This window comes from Oncorhynchus mykiss, chromosome 1 (genome assembly GCF_057628025.1).
Source record: "Oncorhynchus mykiss isolate SJ-2025 chromosome 1, ASM5762802v1, whole genome shotgun sequence".
Classification (NCBI taxonomy): domain Eukaryota; kingdom Metazoa; phylum Chordata; class Actinopteri; order Salmoniformes; family Salmonidae; genus Oncorhynchus; species Oncorhynchus mykiss.
The window spans coordinates 19,999,009-20,020,444 of NC_143022.1; the positions used below are offsets into that span (position 1 = coordinate 19,999,009).

The 21,436-nt window shown below is 42.8% G+C and overlaps 1 protein-coding gene across 4 annotated transcripts in view; it reads left to right on the plus strand.

Moving 5' to 3' along the window:
* The first annotated feature begins 937 nt into the window (after positions 1-937).
* The window catches only part of LOC110499138 (BOS complex subunit ncln), a 30,762-nt gene continuing 10,263 nt past the window's right edge, over positions 938-21,436 (plus strand). For 2 of the 4 annotated variants that reach the window (XM_021576109.3, XM_021576190.3), the window contains exons 1-9: positions 939-1,250; positions 1,894-2,084; positions 2,414-2,558; positions 3,871-3,965; positions 9,176-9,256; positions 14,866-14,969; positions 20,312-20,400; positions 20,629-20,768; positions 20,938-21,164. In XM_021576109.3, the coding sequence (XP_021431784.1) occupies positions 1,076-1,250; positions 1,894-2,084; positions 2,414-2,558; positions 3,871-3,965; positions 9,176-9,256; positions 14,866-14,969; positions 20,312-20,400; positions 20,629-20,768; positions 20,938-21,164 (1,247 nt within the window). In that variant the 5' untranslated portion in view covers positions 939-1,075. Of the gene's footprint in view, positions 1,251-1,893; positions 2,085-2,413; positions 2,559-3,870; positions 3,966-9,175; positions 9,257-14,865; positions 14,970-20,311; positions 20,401-20,628; positions 20,769-20,937; positions 21,165-21,436 lie in introns of all 4 variants that reach the window. The other 2 variants (XM_021576276.3, XM_021576363.3) reach the window with 2 other exon arrangements.

Genomic DNA, 21,436 nt, shown 5'->3' on the forward strand with positions numbered 1-21,436 from the left:
ACTTTTGTATGTTATCTACTTCACTTGCTTTGGCAATGTTAACATATGTTTCCCATGCCAATAAAACCCCTGGAATTGAATTGAATTGAGAAAGAGAGATGACATGACATGACATAATTACATCTCCTCCTCCTTCCTTGGCTTTCAGCACTGTCAGACATGAAAACCTCTTTTTGATACCTTGTTAATGGTGATGTTTGTATTAATGTATTAAGGAATGACAAGTGGTTTGTTTGATGATGGATATACACTTTTAAATCAGATTATTTGGTTTATTTTCATGTTATGCTACAAATCAGATACATATGAAGATTAGTGTGGTGGGCCATAAGACAGAAGATAATGCTACAGTGATGTATAGGATATTGAAAGAAACTTGGTATTTTATAGTCTACAGAATATATAATTAATTATTCTATCATGCTCTTGAGTGCCTTTTTTTGCTGACTTGCACATCAATGATATGCCTTCACCCCCCTGTGTAGGCTAATGTCCTCCTAGGGACATGTTGTCTAATATGATGCATGAGTTAGATGTAGGCTACAAATCAAGGGCTAATCATACAACAATAGCATTACTGCCAGTCAAAAAGATCCTAAAAAGTCAAAAATTTCATAGCACATACTTCACCTGTCAGAAACAATCTCTGTCACTAGTAGAAGCACACGTTGACGATCCTCCCCCGTTACTCTTTCTGGGTTTAACATCGGTCTACACTGACCCCTGTCGTTGAATTCATCAACTGCACAGCCTACCCTGAAATTCATGAAGCTGTCTCTGAGAGTCCCTGTAGGACCCTCAAAGGCAGAGAATATTGTCGTTAAATAAATCAATGAATGACAGAATTATTTTATAATAAATAAAATAAATTATAGTTATGAAACATTTTACAATAATGTGTACATGCCAATCAAAATGTTAGCTCGTGTGTGCTTACTATAGGTGGCCAAGCTTTTTGCCATATTAAAAGTAAGTTGTGTCGGTTGCTGCTGCGCTTTGTGCATAGACTAGAATCGTTCTAGAAACTGCCCAGATTACAATTGTCTCTTGTTTAGACCTCAATACTAAGGACAAGATGTTTGAGGAGGCTAGTGAGGTGTTCGATAACATGTTTAAGTCATCTTTCCCCTTGACTTTCATTGTGTTTATCCCTGCGGTGCTGATTCTCGTCTCACCCCTTCCAACCGAAGCGGCACATGAATTCACCGTGTACCGCATGCAGCAGTATGACCTGCAGGGACAACCGTACGGTAAGCATTTAAAATAGCTAGCTAACTATGTATATTGTGCAAGTATTAAATTGTAATCCTGTTCTGTGGTTAGCGATCCTGATATAAGGCATATATTTCGTCAAGTAAACGCTGTCTGTCACTGCAAAATTCTAGCTAGCCAACGTTAGCGTGCTAGCCTGGGACTGTTAGCTATCTAAAAAGCTAGCTATAACGGCTGTTAGCTAGCTAAGATAGCTGTCAACCCGTGTCCTCCTTCATTCATGCGGCAGAGCTCGCTCTCATTCCTCCTATTCATATGTATATACACTGGGCTAGTTAGTGTTATGGTTGTTATTCACTGGCAATACCACGTTATCTTAGCTAATCTTAACTACCAATCGTTACCATTTCAATGATAAGTTGTCCTAAAAGGTAACGCGAGCAGCTACAAACCCTCAGAGCCCTAGGGAGTGCCACTCACCACAACCATAAACACACGACCCCCATCAGGTTATAACCATGTCTTATTTACTTCAAACCATAGAATTTGAATACGATGTGCTGTGTGATAGCTAACGTTAGTAGACTATAGCATTGCATCAATCATGTCAGCTAGTTAGTCACTGAACGGTGTTTCCATTTATCTCTCCCCGACTGATCTGATCCCACTTGTGATTCCCAGGTACCAGGAATGCCATATTGAACACAGAGGCCCGCACAGTGGAGGCGGAGGTGCTAAGCCGCCGCTGTGTCATCATGCGGCTGGTGGACTTCTCCTATGAGAGATATCAGAAAGCCCTGCGCCAGTCCGCTGGGGCTGTGGTCATAATTCTCCCCAAGAATATGTCCACCATGCCACAGGACATAGTACAGGTAATAAGAATTATAATGCCTTATGAATGGGTTTATAACTGTACAGCAAACAACACTGGAAGTCAAATCAAGAGGCAAGGCCCTGTGTTTCCTTGAAAGCCAGAGCTGTTTGTGTCCATGTAAAGTATGTTTATGTTACACTTAGAGAAAACAGCAGTCACAACACTCCCTCCTTATCAGTTGTGACCCACTCAAAGATAAACTTGAAAAACCAGACTTGCTGGAGTGAAGTAGGCAAAAGATGAAAATGTTATGCTGTTTCACGTTCACATTCTGATGGTGTAATAGTCTTGTGAATGATAGTCATTCAGTATTCCTCCACATTGTAGCAGTTCATGGAGCTGGAGCCAGAGATGCTGGCCACAGAGACCATTGTTCCAGTGTACTTTGCACTGGAGGATGATGAGCTGCTCTCCATCTACACACAGACCCTCACCACCTCCTCCTCCCAGGGGTCCTCCTCTGCAGCCGAAGGTACAGGAGATTTTTTAAAATGTAAATTGTGTAAAGCAGGGTTATTCAATTTGAAGCCCACGGGCCAAATCCGGCCCATTTGTCAACTCAGAATGTCCCTTTGATAAATTCTGAACATAAGAAAAAAAGATTTGTTTAAAAAATCCCTTCAAAAATCTGATATTTAGTGCCAAAAGGAGCCCTTGTTCAATATTCTCCAATGGGAGAATCTGTTTTCCTTTAGTCCCGCGCATTAAGTGCTGTCAATCAATATCATCCAACATACCAGTTACAGCCAATCAGAGCTGCTAAGAGGGGTACAGGGTGTTTCTGCCCACCTATTGGCTCTTTCACCGCAGATGACATCACTACACTGCCTGATACAGCAGAGCGTGCTTTGCGGTGAGTTAAAAAAATACCATGGACTCGCTTCTGGCTATCATAAACTTTATCCGATCGACATACAGCCGCAACATGGCTTGTTTCGTAGGCTGCTGAGCATTATCTACCACAATGATTTTCGTTGGCTAAGCAAGGGAAATAATGCTCTCTCTTGAGAGAGAGCAGCCTATGTGAGCATAGGGAGGAAATAGTTGCTTTTCTCCACGATTGCAACCACAAGAAAGCCAACGCATGTAGAGCGAAAACGCTTGATAAGGAGTTTGTATCAGATGTTTGTTTTTAATCAATTGAATGGACTTAATTTGGGACTACAGGGGATGGATAAAGCAGTTATGATTAATGATTTAAAAATATTTTCAAAATAAATGTATTTTCTCCGATGATTTGAGCCCAAACTAAACGCTCCATCTGCCTACACTGTGCAACTATATTCAATTCATCAGTACAGATCACTCCGACAAGTTTTTAGATAAACTGAAATCTTACAGAGGTAGTGCAGTTTGTTACCCGTTCTCTACTAATGCTGGGGGGAGCGAGAGACTTCTCTGCAAAAACTAGTCAAGTGAGATATACCATGTATAAAAGGACATGTAAAACGGACAGAAAAGTACAAATGTATGTGATGCGGGTCAACTGTTAAGTACAAATATGTTCCATTATAAAATAAATAATTTTGCTAATCTTAAACCACTTAAAATATACTTTTAGCGACATTTCATTTTAATAAAAGGGCTTCATAGGATTATAATTGCATTTGCATTGTTTTTTCTACCTGTTTTAGGAAGAGTAATCCCATGTAGAAAATGTATTTTTCACATCTGGCCCCCATAAGAATATAGTTGAATAGCCCTGGTGTAAACCATGTTAAATATAATTATTTCTAGTGAATTTCTTTTTAGCGCTTTAATGCATTTTCCTCATGTCTTTTCAGTGCTGATACACACAGCCACGGCCAATGGCTTTCAGATGGTGACGAGTGGGGCTCAGAGCAAGGCAGTGAGTGACTGGGCCATCACCAGTCTAGAGGTGAGAATCCTTATGGTTAAACCACTGTTCTGTAGCCGTTTAATGATTATGTAGCATTGTGACATTTAATCCAAGTTTCTGTTAATTGGTGATATTTTAAAATATAGACAGGTTAAATAAAAATAAAATTGTATTTGTCTCATGCTTCGTAAACAACAGGTGTAGACTAACAGTGTAATGCTTACTTACGGGTCAATACAGAATGAATTGTATACATCTCTTAAAATAGTGACACAAGGAATAAATACACAGTGAATAACAATAACGAGTAAAAAATAGCATGGCTTATATACAGGGAGTACCAGTACTGAGTCTGTGCAGGGGTAAGAGGTAATTGAGGTAGCTATGTACTTATAGGTAGGGGTAAAGTGACTAGGCTACAGTATAGATAATAGACCGTAGCAGCAGCATATGTGGTGAGTGTGAAAGTTTGTGTGGAGTCAGTATGTATGTGTGGGCGTGTTATGTGTGTGTGTGGGCGTATGTAGCGTGTGTGGGTAGAGTCCAGTGTGTGCATTTTCAGTCCAGGAGAGTTAGTGCAAAAAAGGCTAAATGCAGGTAGTCCGGGTAGCCATTTGATTAGCTATTTAGCAGTCTTATGGCTTGGGGATAGAACCTGTTCAGGGTCCTGTTGGTTCTAGACTTGGTCCACTGGTACCGCTTGCTGTGCGGTAGCAGAGAGAACAGTCTATAGCTTGGGTGGCTGGAGGCTTTGACATTTTTTGGGGCCTTCCTCTAACACTGCTTGGAATAGAGATCCTGGATGGCAGGACGCTGTACTCATCACCCTCTGTAGCGCCTTGCAGTTGCTGCACCAAGCCGTGATTTTGCTGTAGGAATTTTTGAGGATCTGAGGCCTCATGCCACATCTTTTTAGCCTCCTGAGGGGGAAGAGGCGTTGTCGTGCAATCTTCACAACTGTGTGGGTGTGTGTGAACCATGTTAATTCCTTAGTGATGTGGACACCGTGGAACTCGAAGCTCTCGACCCGCTCAATTACAGCCCCATCGATGTGAATGAGGGCGTGCTCGCCCCCTCCGTTCCCTGTAGTCCACGATCATCTCCTTTGTTTTGCTGACGTTGAGGGAGAGATTGTTGTTTTGGCACCCCACTGCCAGGTCTCTGACCACCTCCCTGTAAGGCTGCCTTGTCGTCGGTGATCAGTCCTACCGCCGTTGTGTCGTCAACAAACTTGATGATGATGTTGGAGTCGTGCGCGGCCACGCAGTCGTGGGTGATCAGGGTGTACAGGAGTGTGGAGTGCAATAGAGATTGCGTCGTCTGTGGATCTTTTGGAGCGGTATGCAAATTGTAGTGGGTCCAGGGTGCCTGGGATAATGGTTTCAGCTCAACTCAGGTTCTTGACACCATGTCTTGTTATGAGGTGTTTTGTTGCCATATTATGCTAATATGGCAACAATGACCAGACTTTCAAAGCATTTCATGGCTATAGATGTGAGTTCTACGGGGCGATAGTCATTTAGGCAGGTTACCTTGGCGTTCTTGGGTGCAATGACTATGTTGGTCTGCTTGAAACAAGTTGATGTTATAGACCGGCTTAGGGATAGGTTGAAAAATGTCAGTGAAGACACTTTCCAGCTTGTCAGCACAAGCTCTGAGTATGTGTCCTGGATAAGTGTCGATGCACTTATGAATGAAGCCGGTGACTGATGTGATGATCTCTTCAGAGTAATTGGATGAATCCCGAAACAAATTCCAGTTTGTGCTAGCGAAACAGTCCTGTAGCTTAGCATCTGCTTCATCAAACCACTTCCTGTTTGAATTTTTGTTTGTAACCAGGGGGATAAAGTTTTGGTCTAATTTGCCTTGTATGCGTTTCTGTGTGGAGTAAAGGAGATCTAGAGTTTTATAGTTTTTTCAGTTTCAGCATTAAAATCACAAACCATGAGAAACGCTGGCTCTGGATGTGCATTTTTGTTGTTAGCTCATGGCCCTATACATTTTGTTCAGTCGGTCTTAGTGCCAGCATCGGTTAGTGGTGGTAAATTGACAGCTACTAAAAATATAGATGAAAAATTGTAGAGCATACTATTTACCAAGAGTTATCATAGGTTAGCTGACAACTTCACCAAAATGTTGCACACGCTTCAAATAGGCAGAAGGCTGTGTGTTGTTGTGATTCTAGATGGCCAGATAGCTAGCAACAATGACAAACTGCCATGTGGTGAATCTTAAGTGGCACGTTTCAGCTTGTTTGATCTTGTTCTTGATACCATGTCTTGTTTTGAGGTGTTTTGACTGTCACGTCTATGCTAATATGGCAAACATTGACCAACTGTAACAATGGATTTGAGAGACAAGTGCTTATTGTGCAACGTTAATTATATTTTCAATAAACATTGGCAAATAAATAGTGTACATGTTATCAACAATCTAAGCCAACCCCATCTGTTTTGCCACATACTTGCTCAAGCATCCAGTTTTGTTGCTAAACAACCAACCTGTCTATTAGGCCACCAGTAGACCAGTACTCTAATTAGCACACTGCCTCACACTTTGGGTGTAAAGGTATTAATAAGCCGATAACTTGTTCGTTTTCTTAACCTTATGTAATTCTCGAGTCTATAGCACATTCGGAAAGTATTCAGACCCCTTGACTTTTTCCTCATGTTGTTACGTTACAGCCTTATTCTAAAATGTATAAAATGTCTTCATCTACACACACATGATGACAAAGCAAAAACAGGTTTTTAGAAACTTTTGCAAATGTATTCAAAATAAAAAACATCACATTTACATACGTATTCAGACCCTTTACTAAGTACTGTTAGGTTCTTATTTTTCAGAGTAAATAACTCACGGACACTTGAGAAGCTTAACCAAGTTTAGTTCTCCCTAAAGGGCCGACACCGCTGTATTCAGACAAAACATGTTCCTGTTCCTGGAAGCACTTTGGACACTCCTCCTTCTCCCCAATCCTTACATCTTATGGTTCCACAGGAAGAGCATAACCGGATACTAAACCCTTATTACTCCCTTCAGGGGATCTGACCTGACCTCCGACCTGATCGCACTCCTGTGACTCCCAGCACATTTCACAGCCACTCTGTCTTTCTACAGAGAACCATTAACTTCTGACATAAAACCCAGTCTCTCTCACTCCTTTATATACTGCTTCGGATCTATCATGTCTTTAGTATCTCAATGTTCAAGGTTTACCCTAAATCCAACAGTACTTTGTTGAAGCACTTTTGGCAGTGATTACAGTCTCAAGTCCTCTCAGCTCTTGGGTTGGATGGGGAGCGTCGCTGCACAGCTTTTTTCAGGTCTCTCCAGAGAGATTTGATTGGGTTCAAGTCCAGACTCTGGCTGAGCCATTCAGAGACTTGTCCCGAAGCCTCTCCTGGGTTGTCTTGGCTGTGTGCTTAGGGTCAGAAGGTGAACCTTCACCCCGGTCTGAGGTCCTGAGCACTCTGGAGCAGATTTTCATCAAAGATCTCTCTGTACTTTGCTCCGTTCATCTTTCCCTCGATCCTGACTAGTCTCCCAGTTCCTGCTACTGAAAAACCTCCCCACAGCATGATATAGCCACCACCATGCTTCACCGTAGGGATGGTGCCAGGTTTCCTCCAGACGTGACACTTGGCATTCAGGCCAAAGAGTTCAATCTTGGTTTCATCAGACCAGAGAATATTGTTTCTCATGGTTTGAGAGTCCTTTAGGTGCAGTTTGGAAAACTCCAAGCAGGCTGTCATGTGCCTTTTACTGAGGAGTGGGTTCCGTCTGGCCACTCTACCATGAAGGCCTGATTGGTGGAGTGCTGGAGAGATGGTTGTCCGTCTGGAAGGTTCTCCCATCTCCAAAGAGGAACTCTGGAGCTCTGTCAGAGTGACCATCGGTTTCTTGGTCACCTCCCTGACCAAGACCCTTCTACCCCCGATTGCTCAGTTTGGCCGGATGGCCATCTCTAGGAAGAATCTTGGTGGTTCCAAACTTCTTCCATTTAGGAATGATGGAGGCCACTGTGTTCTTGGGGACCTTCAATGCTGCAGAAATGTTTTGGTACCTTTCCCCAGATCTGTGCCTTGACACAATCCTGTCTCGGAGCACTACGGACATTTCCTTCGACCTCACGGCTTGGTTTTTGCTCTGACTTGCACTGTCAACTGTGGGATCTTATATAGACAGGTGTGTGCCTTTCCAAATCATATATCATATCAAATCAATTGAATTAACCACAGATGGACTCCAATCAAGTACTAGAAACATCTCAAGGAAGATCAATGGAAACAGGATGCACCTGAGCTCAATTTCGGGTCTCATAGCAAAGAGTCTGAATACTTATGTCAATTAGGTATTTTTGTTTTTAATACATTGCAACATTTCTAAAAAATCTGTATTCACTTTGGCAATATTGGGTATTGTGTGAAATTAGATTTTTTTTTTTACACTTATTTAATACATTTTAGAATAGGGCTGTTACGCAACAACATATGGAAAACGGAAAGGGGTCTGAATACTTTCCGAATGATATTCTAGATAGAAAGTGTTTGTGTGTGCATGTGTGTTTTGAACTAAGCTAGATGTCAAACCCAGGGGAATAATGGGCTTAGCCATGCAGTAGGGGATCAGGAGACTCCTGACTCTGAGATGGATCAAGTGTTCAGCTCTAAATTAAGACAGTCCATTCAGGAAGTAAACTAAAGTTGCAATTCAATAGAAAATTACATTTTATTTTTCATGTCTTCTCAATAAACTGAAAAGTAGAAGAAATGTATTTGAAAAGTTTTATATTTCTGAATGTTAAATTCAAATCCCTTCCTGAATACGTTAAATTCAAATTGAGCCCAGCCTTAATGCATACGGCCACTACCAGTCAATGGCCTTGTTTCACATACAGTACCAGTCAAAAGTTTGGACACCTACTCAAAGGTTTTTCTTTACTACATGATTCTATGTGTTATTTCATAGTTTTGATGTCTTATTCTACAATGTACAAATAAAGGAAAAACCCTTGAATGAGTAGGTTTGTCCAAACTTTTGACTGGCACTGTTTTGACTGGCCTCCCGTGCCTGACTTCATTGATATGTCTTAAGTTTCGACATACCCTTAGGTACATTCTTTACTTTCATACAAGATGACAGTGAATGTACTAGTGTGTTTTGAGATGTTTTAGGACTGATATATAAAATGTAAATCCTAATACAATATACTGTTGTCTAATCATTGTAGCCCCATCCTCTCCTAGGGGCGACTGGCTGGAACTGGAGGAGAGGACCTGCCCACCATCGTCCTGGTGGCTCACTATGACTCTTTTGGTGTGGCTCCGGTACGCCCAGCTCTCCCTTCATGCACCTCAATATACTCGTTATTACAGTGCCTTCATAAAGTATTCATACCCCTGGACTTATTCCAAATTTTGTTAGCCTGAATTCAAAATGGATTTATCTTATTTTCTTCTCACCTATCTATACACAATCCCCTATAATGACAAAGTGAAAATATGGTTTTAGACATTTTTGCAAATGTTTTCAAAATGAAATACAGAAATATCATATTTATATAAGTCTTCACGCCCCTTAGTCAATACTTTGTAGAATCACCTCTGATTCTTTCTGAATAAGTCCAAGGGCTTTCCACACCTTGATTGTGCAACATTTGCCCGTTTATACTTTTCAAAGTTCTTCAAGCTCTGTCAAATTGTTTGTTGATCATTGCTAGACAACCTTTTCAGGTCTTCCCATTATATTTCAAGTAGATTTAACTCAAAACTGTAACTCTGCCACTCAGGAACATTCCCTGTCTTCTTGGTACCAACTTCAGTATGGATTTGGCCTTGTGTTTTGGGTTATTGTCCTGCTGAAAGGTGTATTCATCTCCCAGTGTCTGGTGGAAAGCAGACTGAACCTGGGTTTTCTTTAGGATTTTGGAAGCAACTTTTTTCTTTAACGAGTCCAACGAGAAGGATATACTGCTTTCCCGGGAACAGGCCCAAATCTCAGTCATTTGCGTAAAGAAAAGACAGAGGAAAAGGGGGCGCAGGTCGGGCTGCCTTCTGAAAATCCTTAGACGAGTGAGTAAACTCCCACTGCCATCCGTTCTACTGGCTAACATGCAATCATTGGAAAATAAAATTGATGACCTACGATTATCTCACCAACGGGACATTAAAAACTGTAATATCTTATATTTCACTGAGTCGTGGCTGAAGGACGACACGGATAATATAGAGCTGGCGGGATTTTCCATGCACCGGCAGAACAGAGAAGCTACGTCTGGGTGTCTATTTGTCAATAACAGCTGGTGTGCAATGTCTAATATTAAAGAAGTCTCAAGGTATTGCTCGCCTGAGGTAGAGTACCTTATAATAAGCTGTAGATCATACTATCTACCAAGAGAATTCTCATCTTTATTATTCGAGGCCGTCTATTTACTACCACATACCGATGCTGGCATTAAGACCGCACTCAACCAACTCTACAAGGCCATAAGCAAACAAGATAATGCTCATCCAGAAACGGCGCTCCTAGTGGCCGAGGACTTGAATGCAGGCAAACTTAAATCAGTTTTACCAAATTTTTACCAGCATGTCACATGTGCAACCAGAGGGGAAAAAATTCTAGAGCACCTTTACTCCACACACAGAGATGCATAAAAAGCTCTCCCCCACCCTCCATTTGGCAAATCTGACCATAGTTATATCCTCCTATCTGCCTGATTCCTGCAAAAACTAAAGCAGGAAGTACCAGTGACTCGCTCAATACGGAAGTGGTCAGATGACGCAGATGCTACGCTACAGGACTGTTTTGCTAGCACAGACTGGAATATATTCCGGGATTCATCCAATGGCATTGAGGAGTATACCACCTCAGTCATCGGCTTCATCAATAAATGCATTGCCGACGTCGTCCCCACAGTGACCGTACGTACATATCCCAACCAGAAGCCATGGATTACAGGTAACATCCGCCATCGAGCTAAAGCTGCCGCTTTCAAGGAGCGGGTCACTCATTAAATTTGCTGACGACACATCAGTGGAAGGCCTAATCACCGACAACGGTGAGATGGCGTATAGGGAGGAGGTCAGAGAACTGGCAGTGTGGTGCCAGGACAACAACCTCTCCCTCAATGTGTGCAAGACAAAGGAGCTGATTGTGGACTACAGGAAAAGGCCCCGATTAACATCGGCGGGGCTGTAGTGGAGTGGATCGAGAGTTTCAAGTTCCTTGGTGTCCACATCACCAACGAACTATCATGGTCCAAAGACAGTCATGAAGAGGGCACAACAAAACCTTTTCTCCCTCAGGAGACTGAAAAGATTTGGCATGGGTCGCCAGATCCTCAAAGTTCTACAGCTGCACCATCGAGAGCATCTTGATCGGTTGCATCACCACCTGGTATGGCAATGGCTAAGCATCTGACACTACATTACTGGGGGGGGGGCAAGCTTCCTGCTATTCAGGACCAATATAATAGGCCGTGTCAGAGGAAAGCCCATAAAATTGGCAGACTCCCCAGTCACCCAAGTCATAGACTGTTTTCTCTGCTACCGCACGGCAAGTGGCACCGTAGCGCCATGTCTAGGACCAAAAGGCTCCTTAACAGCTTCTACCCCAAGCCATAAGACTGCTGAACAATTAATCAAATGGCCACTGGACTATTTACATTGACACCCCCCCCCCCTCCCTCCCCCTCTATTTGTTTTGTACACTGTTGCTACTCGCTGTTTAATATCTGCATAGTCACTTCACCCCTACCTACATGTACAAATTACCTCAACCAACCTTTACCCCCACACACTGACTCGGTACCGGTACCCCCTATATATAGCCTCGTTATTTTGTATTTTTTTTATAATTTTTTACTTCGGTTTATTCGGTAAATTAACTCTTCTTGAACTGCACTGTTGGTTAAGGGCTTGTAAGTAAGTAAGCATTTTACGGTATGGTTGTATTCGGCGCATGTGACAAATCAAGTTTGATTTGAAGGTGAAATCCCTGAGCGGTTCACTTTCTCTTCGGCAACTGAGTTAGGAAGGACACCTGTATCTTTGTTGTGACTGGGTTTATTGATACACCATCCAAATTTTAAGAACTTCACCATGCTCAAAGGGATATTCAATGTCTGCTTTGTTTTTTTTATCCATCAACCAATAGGTTTTGCGAGGCATTGGAAAACTTCCTTGGTCGTGGTGGTTAAATCTGTGTTTGAAATTAGTTTCTGACTGGGGGACTTTAAAATTATCTGTATGTGTGGGGTACAGAGATACAGTTTTAGTCGGAAGTTTACATACACTTAGGTTGGAGTCATTAAAACTCATTTTTCAACCACTCCACAAATTTCTTGTTAACAAACTATAGTTTTGGCAAGTCGGTTAGAACATCTACTTCGCTCATGACACAAGTCATTTTTCCAACATTTGTTTACAGACTAAATTATTTCACGTATAATTCACTGTATCACAATTCCAGTGGGTCAGAAGTTTACAAATACTAAGTTGACTGTGCCTTTAAACAGCTTGGGAAATTCCATAAAATTATAGGCTAATTGACATCATTTGAGTCAATTGGAGGTGTACCTGTGGATGTATTTCAAGGCCTACCTTCAAACTCAGTGCCTCTTTCCTTGACATCAGAAGAAATCAGCCAAGACCTCTGAAAAAAGTTTGACCCCCACAAGTCTGGTTCATCCTTGGGAGCAATTTCCAAACACCTGAAGGTACCACGTTCATCTGTACAAACAATAGTACGCAAGTATTATTATTTGAATCTGTTATTTTACCAGGTAAATTGACTGAGAACACATTCTCATTTGCAGCAACGACCTGGGGAATAGTTACAGGGGAGAGGAGGGGGATGAATGAGCCAATTGTAAACTGGGGATTATTAGGTGACTGTGATGGTTTGAGGGCCAGATTGAGAATTTAGCCAGGACACCGGGGCTAAAACCCCTACTCTTACGATAAGTGCCATGGGATCTTTAATGACCTCAGAGACTCAGGACACCTGTTTAACTTCCCATCTGAAAGACAGCACCCTACACAGGGCAGTGTGTCCCAATCACTGCCCTGGGGCATTGGGATATTTTTTTAGACCAGAGGAAAGAGTGCCTCCTACACCACTTCCAGCAGCATCTAGTCTCCCATCCAGGAACTGACCAGGACCAACCCTGCTTAGCTTCAGAAGGAAGCCAGCAGTGGTATGCAGGGTGGTATGCTGCTGGCTAAGTATAAACACCATGGGACCACGCAGACGTTTGCAACTGGACATGGGGACAATGATTGTACTTTTTGGTGAAATATCCTCTGGTCTGATGAAACAAAAATAGAACTGTTTGGCTATAATGACCATGGTTATGTTTGGAGGAAAAAGAGGGAGGCTTGCAAGCCAAAGAACACCATCCCAACCGTGAAGCCCGGGGGTGGCAGCATCATGTTGTGGAGGTGCTTTACTGCAGGAGGGACTGGTACACTTCACCAAATAGGTGACATCATGAGGAAGGAATATTATGTGCATATATTGACACAACATCTCAAGACATCAGTCAGGAAGTTACAGCTTGATCGCAAATGGGTCTTCCAAATGGACAATGACCCCAAGCATACTTCCAAAGTTGTGGCAAAATGGCTTAAGGACAACAAAGTCCAGGTATTGGAGTGGCCATCACAAAGCCCTGACCTCAGTCCTATAGAACATTTGTGGGCAGAACTGAAAAAGCTTGCAAAGAGGCCTACAACCCTGACTGTTACACAAGCTTTGACAGGAGGAATGGGCCAAAATTCACAACTTATTGTGGAAGGCTACCCGAAACGTTTGACCCAAGTTAAACAATGTAAAGGCAATGATACCAAATACTAATTGAGTGTATGTAAACTTCTGACCCACTGGGAATGTGATGAAAGAAATAAAAGCTGAAATAAATCATTCTCTCTACTATTATTCTGACATTTCACATTCTTAAAATAAAGTGCTGATCCTAACTGACCTAAGACAGGGAATTTTTACTAGGTTTAAATGTCAGGAATTGTGAAAAATCTAGTTTAAATGTATTTGGCTAAGGTGTATGTAAACTTCCGACTTCAACTGTAAGTAATCCAAAAATCATGTTCAACACTGTTATTGCACACACTGAGTCCATGCAACTTATTTGACTTGCTAAGCAAATCTTTCCTCAATTTATTTAGCCTTGCCATAGCAAAGGGGTTGAATACTTATTGACTCAAGACATCTCTGCTTTTCATTTTTAATGAATTGAACATTTCTAAAAACATCATTCCACTTTGATATTATGGGGTATTGTGTGTAGGCCAGTAACAAAACATCTCCATGTAGTCCATTTCAAATTCAGGCTGTAACATAACAAAATATGGAAAATGTCAAGGGGTGCTTCTGAAGGCACTGTATTTTATTTTTTTATTGATCGATTTATATAGCGGCATTGTGGTGTTAGCATATGTTGTCCTCTTTAATAACACAAACCCCAAAGCAAATCAGGGGGAGAAAAATAGTTTCATTCAAAGAGGACAAATCATAGATGTTATGCTGAGAGGTAGATGTTCATTCTCCCCTGTCCTCAGTGATTCTTTCCACAGAACAAAGGGACAGGATGTAGTTTTATTACCCAACCCTAGCAGAGTGGTTGACCAACTAGAATTTCTTGCAATAGAACTGGGCCAATAGTCAAATAACAAGTATCCTATTTCAGGCTCAATGTATAGACAAATTCCTCTTATGTCTCTGACCCATTACTCATTAATTCCCTATTACGGAAAATACTCTATTTCCATTGATCGTTAGTACTCTATTGACTTTTAGTCCTCTTGACCTTTTAGTCTTCTGCATTGTGTATTAATCTTAAAACATTCTTATAGTAGTCCACTAGAAGTGAAGATGCTAAGTAAATGTGTTCTCTGTATGATTGTGGTGTTGTCCTGTCCAGTGGCTGTCCTATGGAGCAGACTCTAACGGCAGTGGGGTGTCTATGCTGCTGGAGTTAGCCAGGCTCTTCTCCAGACTCTACACCTACAAGAGGACACACGCTGGGTGAGCAACACACATCCCCAGCCCCCCTGAGAAATCAGGCTTCTTACAAGGTTATAACCATCCACACCTTTCCTTCCGGCATCTAGGCACCCACAGCCGAGGAAAATGTGTAAAACGTACAAATGTAAGAATAAACCTCATACAATATTCAGAAGATGGAGACCTTGTGTTTAAAATGCTTTTCAGTAGTACTTGTAATAATAAAGTAGAAGAGATGTGGTTCTTAGAAGGTATTTGTCGATTTCTAGAAGAAGTGTACTCTAAACACCCAGGAGTGAGAGCAGTTTGTGCTGAGGAACCAGATCTCCAGATGGCGCTGGAAGAGATGGCTTCCGTTTTTACAGGCTCCTAACCAATTGTGCTATTGTCTGTGTGTTTTCGTGTTTTTTGTAACTTATTTTGTACATAATGTTTCTGCCATTGTCTCTTATGACTGAAAAGAGGTTCTGGATATCAGGACAGCGATTACTCACCTCGTACTGGATGAAGATTTTTTCTTTAATGAGTCAGACGTGAAGGATTTACTTCAGACACCAAACAAGGCCAAAATCCCCGTCATTCACATGAAGAAGAGACGGTGATATCGGGGACATAGGTCGGGGTGCCTTGTAAGCATCCACCGGCGAGTGAGTAATCCGCCTCTACCATCAGTCCTATTAGCCAACATGCATACATTGGATAATAAAATGGATGAGCTCCGATCAAGACTATCCTACCAACTGGACATTCAACTGTAAATCTTATGTTTCACTGAGTCGAGGCTGACAGCTCGCTGGGTTTTCGGTGCATTGGCAAGATAAAACTACTGCCTCCGGTAAGACAAGGGGTGGCGGTCTGTTTCTATTTGTAAATAACAGCTGGTGCATGAAATCTAATATTACGGAAGTCTTGATGTTTTGCTCATGATCTCATGATAAACTGTAGATCACATACACTGTATTTACCAAGAGTTTTCATCTGTATTTCTCGTAGCTGTCTATTTACCACCACAAACCCAATGCTGGCACTAAGACCTCACTCAACGAGCTGTATAAGGCAATAAGCAAATAAGAAAATGCTCATCGAGAAGCGGCGCTCCTAGTAGCCGGGGACTTTAATGCAGGGAAACTTAAATCCGTTTTACCTCATTTCTACCAGCATGTTACATGTGCAAACAGAGGGGGGGAAAAACTCTCTACCACCTTTACTCCACACACAGACGCGTACCAAGCTCGCCCTCCACTTGGCAAATCTGGCCATAACTCTATCCTCCTGATTCCGGCTTACAAGCAAAAACAAAAGCAGGAAGTACAAGTGACTCGCACAATATTGAAGTGGTCAGATGACGCAGATGCTAAGCTGCAGGACTGTTTTGCTAGCACAGACTGGAAGATGTTCCGCGATTCTTCCGATGGCATTGAGGAGTACACCACATCAGTCACTGGCTTCATCAATAAGTGCATCAATGACATCATCCCCACAGTGTGATCGTACGTACATACCCCAACCAGGAGCCATGGGTTACAGGCAACATCCACACTGAGCTAAAAAGGTAGAGCTGCCGCTTTCAAGGAGCGGGACTCTAACCCGGACGCTAATAAGAAATCACGCAATGCCCTTCGATGAACCATCAAACAGATGGTTCATCGGATGCTCCTCGGATGTGGCAGGGCTTGCAAACTATTACAGACTACAAAGGGAAGCACAGCTGCAAGCTGGCCAGTAATACGAGCCTACCAGACAGGATAAAATACTTCTATGCTCGCTTCGAGACCACCAACACTGAAGCATGCATGAGAGCATCAGCTGTTCCAGATGACTGTGATCACGCTCTGTAGCCGACGTGAGTAAGATTCACAAGGCCGAAGGGGCAGACGGATTACCGGGACGTGTACTTCGAGCATGCACTGATCAACTGGCAAGTGTCTTCACTGGCATGTTTAACCTGTCCCTGACCGGGTCTGTAATACAAACATGTTTCAAGCAGACCACCATAGTCCCTGTGCCAAAGAACACCAAGGCAACCAGCCTAAATGACTATCGATCCGTAGCACTCACGTGTGTAGCCATGAAGTGCTTTGAAAGGCTGGTAATGGCTCACATCAACACCATTATCCCAGAAACCCTAGACCCACTCCAATTTGCATACCGTCCCAACAGAACCACAGATGATGCGATCTCTATTGCACTCCACACTGCTCTTTCCCAAATGGAAAAAAGGAACACCTACATTTGAAGTCGGAAGTTTACATACACTTAGGTTGGAGTCATTAAAACTAGTTTTTCAACCACTCCACAAATTTGTGAACAAACTATAGTTTTGGCAAGTCGGCTAGGACATCTACTTTGTGCATGGCACAAGTAATTGTTCCAACAATTGTTTACAGACAGATTATTAAACTTATATCACTGTATCACAATTCCAGTGGGTCAGAAGTTTACATACATAAAGTTGACTGTGCCTTTAAATAGCTTGGGAAATTCCAGAAAATTATGTCATGGCTTTAGAAGCTTCTGATAGGCTAATTGACATAATTTGAGTCAATTGGAGGTGTACCTGTGGATGTATTTCAAGGCCTACCTTCAAACTCAGTGCCTCTTTGCTTGACATCATGCTTGACATCAGAAGAAATCGGCCAAGACCTCAGAAAAAAGTTATCCTCCACAAGTCTGGTTCATCCTTGGGAGCAATTTCCAAACGCTTGAAGGTTACCACGTTCATCTGTAAACAATAGTATGCAAGTATAAACACCATGGGACCACGCAGCTGTCATAACGCTCAGGAAGGAGACGCGTTCTGTCTCCTAGAGATGAACGTACTTTGGTGCGAAAAGTGCAAATCAATCCCAGAACAACAGCAAAGGACCATGTGAAGATGCTGGAGGAAACTGGTACAAAGTATCTATATCCACAGTAAAACAAGTCCTATATCGACATAACCTGAAAGGCCGCTCAGCAAGGAAGAAGCCACTGCTCCAAAGCCACCATAAAAAAGCCAGACTACGGTTTGCAACTGCACATGGGGAGAAAGATCGTACTTTTTGGAGAAATGTCCTCTGATCTGATGAAACAAAAATAGAACTGTTTAGACCATAATGACCGTTGTTTTGTTTGGAGAATAAAGGGGGATGCTTGCAAGCCGAAGAACACCCTCTCAACCGGGAAGCACGGGGGTGGCAGCATCATGTTGTGGGGGTGCTTTGCTGCAGGAGGGACTGGTGCACTTCACAAAATAGATGGCATCATGAGGAAGGAAAATTATGTGGATATATTGAAGCAACATCTCAAGACATCAGTCAGGAAGTTAAACCTTGGTTGCAAATGGGTCTTTACAAATGGACAATGACCCCAAGCATACTTCCAAAGTTGTGGCAAAATGGCTTAAGGACAACAAAGTCAAGGTATTGAAGGGGCCATCAGAAAGCCCTGACCTCAATCCTGTAGAAAATGTGTGGGCAGAACTGAAAAAGTGCGTGCGAGCAGAGAGGCCTACAAACCTGACTCAGTTTTACACCAGCTTTGTCAGGAGGAATGGGCCAAAATTCACAACTTATTGTGGGAAGCTTGTGGAAGGCTACCCAAAACATTTGACCCAATAAACTATTTAAAGGCAATGCTACCAAATACTAATTGAATGTATGTAAACTTCTGACCTACTGGGAATGTGATGAAAGAAAGAAATGCTGAAAGAAATCATTCTACTATTATTCTGACATTCCACATTCTTAAAATAAAGTTGTGATCCTAACTGACCTAAGACAGGGCATTTTTACTAGGATTAAATATCAGGAATTTTTAAAAACTGAGTTTAAATGTATTTGGCTGTAAACTTCAGACTTCAACTGTATGTGAGAATGCTGCTCATTGACTACAGCTCAGCTTTCAACACCATAGTGTCCACGACGCTCATCACTTTGCAAAGGACCCAGGGACTAAACACCTCTCTGCAACTGGATCCTGAGCTTCCGGGCCACCCTCCAGGTGGTAAGGGTAGGCAACAACACGTCTGCCACGCAGATCCTCAACACTGGGGACCCTGAGGGGTGTGTACTTAGTCCCCTCTTGTACTCCCTGTTCACCCACGACTGCATGGCCAAGCACGACTCCAATACCATCATTCAATTTGCCAGAAGACACAACAGTGGTAGGCCTGATGAGACAGCCTATAAGGAGGAGGTCAGAGCCCTTGCAGTGTGGTGCCAGGATAACAACCTCTCCCTCAACTTGATCAAGACAAAGGAGATGATTGTGGACTACAGGAAAAGGAGGACCGAGCACGCCCCCATTTTCATTGACTGGGCTGTAGTAAAGCAGGTTGAGAGCTTCAAGTTCCTCGGTGTGTCCACATCACCAAAAAACTATTTAAAAAATTGTCAGACTCAGTCACCCAAATCATAGACTGTTCTCTCTATCTCGCGGCAAGCGGTACCAAAGCACCAAAGTCTAGGACCAAAAGGCTTTTGGTCCTAGATTTGGCGCTTTGGTACCAGCTTCTACCCCCAAGCCTTCTACCCCCAAGCTGGACAATTAATCAAATGGCCACCTGGACTATTTACATTGTCTCCCCTCTCCCACCCCCATCTTTATGCTGCTGCTACTCTGTTCATTATCTATGCATAGTCACGTCTACCTACATGTACATATTACCTCATTTACCTCTACTAACCTGTGACCTCGCACATTGACTCTGTACCTGTACCCCCTATATATAGCCTCGCTACTGTTATTTTGTTGTTCTTTAATTATTTTCTATTTTCTTTTTTATCTATTTCTTTTTTTACTTTTCTTAATAATTATTTTTCTTAGCTGCATTATTGGTTAAGGGTGTGTAAGTAAACATTTCACTGTAAGGTCTACTACACCTGTTGAATTCGGCACGTGACAAATACATTTTGATTTGAAATTAATGTAAATCTGTGGGCGTTAAGGCACACTGCCAATTTTCCATGGTGTTAGGTGAACTCTGGTATCAACTTATTCTCCATACAGACAGAAACAAAATGCTAACCAGCAACCACTGCTAACTCTGCATAAGGGCTGTTTGCATATCACTAGTAAAAAGGAACAAAAGAGCAAGAAGCCCCACCCTACCATAGAGCGGGTAGGGGAAAAAGGTGCAGTCGTCAGGAAGCAAAAGTACAGGACAGGTAAAGCAAGGTAAAGACAAGTCAGCCACTTGTTGCAGATTTCAGAAACACTATTGCAACTGACTAGCCTTTTCTCCTCTGATATTCTATGTTTGGAATTCCCAACATGTAGCTACCAGACTGTACAAGTCTGTTGATCTAATGGAGGCCAGTGAACATCCACATTAATAAGAATGTACTCTCCTGTCATTTCTAACACACCTGCTGTCTTCTTAGATACAACCTCCTGTTTTTTGTCTCTGGAGGAGGGAAGTTCAACTACCAAGGCACCAAGAGATGGCTGGAGGACAACCTGGATCATACAGGTACACTAAGCTCAGAAGGCTATAGACTCAGTTACTGGACAGGTATTATGACTGCCACAGTGGGACACTGTAGAGTACACACTGCAAATGAATGGAAATTAAACGTGATACCGGCAACAATTCTTGTTAAATTGTGGTCCTGCATGCAAAACAATGGGCGTACATGTTCATATTGCAGTTTAAACAGTTTCTCTTTTCCTCCATCCTTTCCTCCCTCTCTCTCTGCAGACTCCAGTCTGCTTCAGGACAACGTGGCGTTTGTGCTGTGTCTGGACACCCTGGGGAACGGGGACAGTCTGCACCTCCATGTGTCCAAACCACCTAAAGAAGGCACCACCCAGTACGCCCTGCTCAAAGAGCTGGAGACTGTAAGGACCACGACGGAACACTCACCACACACAGTTTTTTTAGTATTGAAATTCATATGATACACACCACTGATACAAACTAACATATATTGACCACATATAACACATCCCTACTGTTCTCATTAGGTCAAGTTCTCCTGACCTCTAACCTCCTCTGTGTTCTTCTCAGGTGGCATCCAGCCAGTACCCAGAGGTCAAGTTCTCCATGGTGCACAAGAAGATCAACCTGGCAGACGACACGCTGGCGTGGGAGCACGAGCGCTTCGGGATCCGCCGGTTGCCTGCCTTCACCCTGTCCCACCTCAACAGCCACCGTGAGGCACAGCGCTCCAGCATCATGGACGTGCGGTCAGTGTCCCCCTCTTCTCGCCACGGAGTGGGAGAGCCCCCTGCTGGGTGGGTTTATTACTGCAGTCCGACCAAGCATCCAACCGCCTGTCACCCGCAACTGTCTTGCTACACCCCCCCCCCCCCCCCCCCCCCCCCCCCCCCCATTCTGCCCTGCCGACCCCAAACCACACCACAAGCTACACCTAACACACCTTTTTCAATATAATAATCAACTGCTCAATAGGATCAATTGAATCAGGTGTGTAAGTGCTGGGCTAGAACAAAAGCCTGCACACTTTAGCCTGCACACATTGCTGCCCTCCAGGACCGTATTGCCC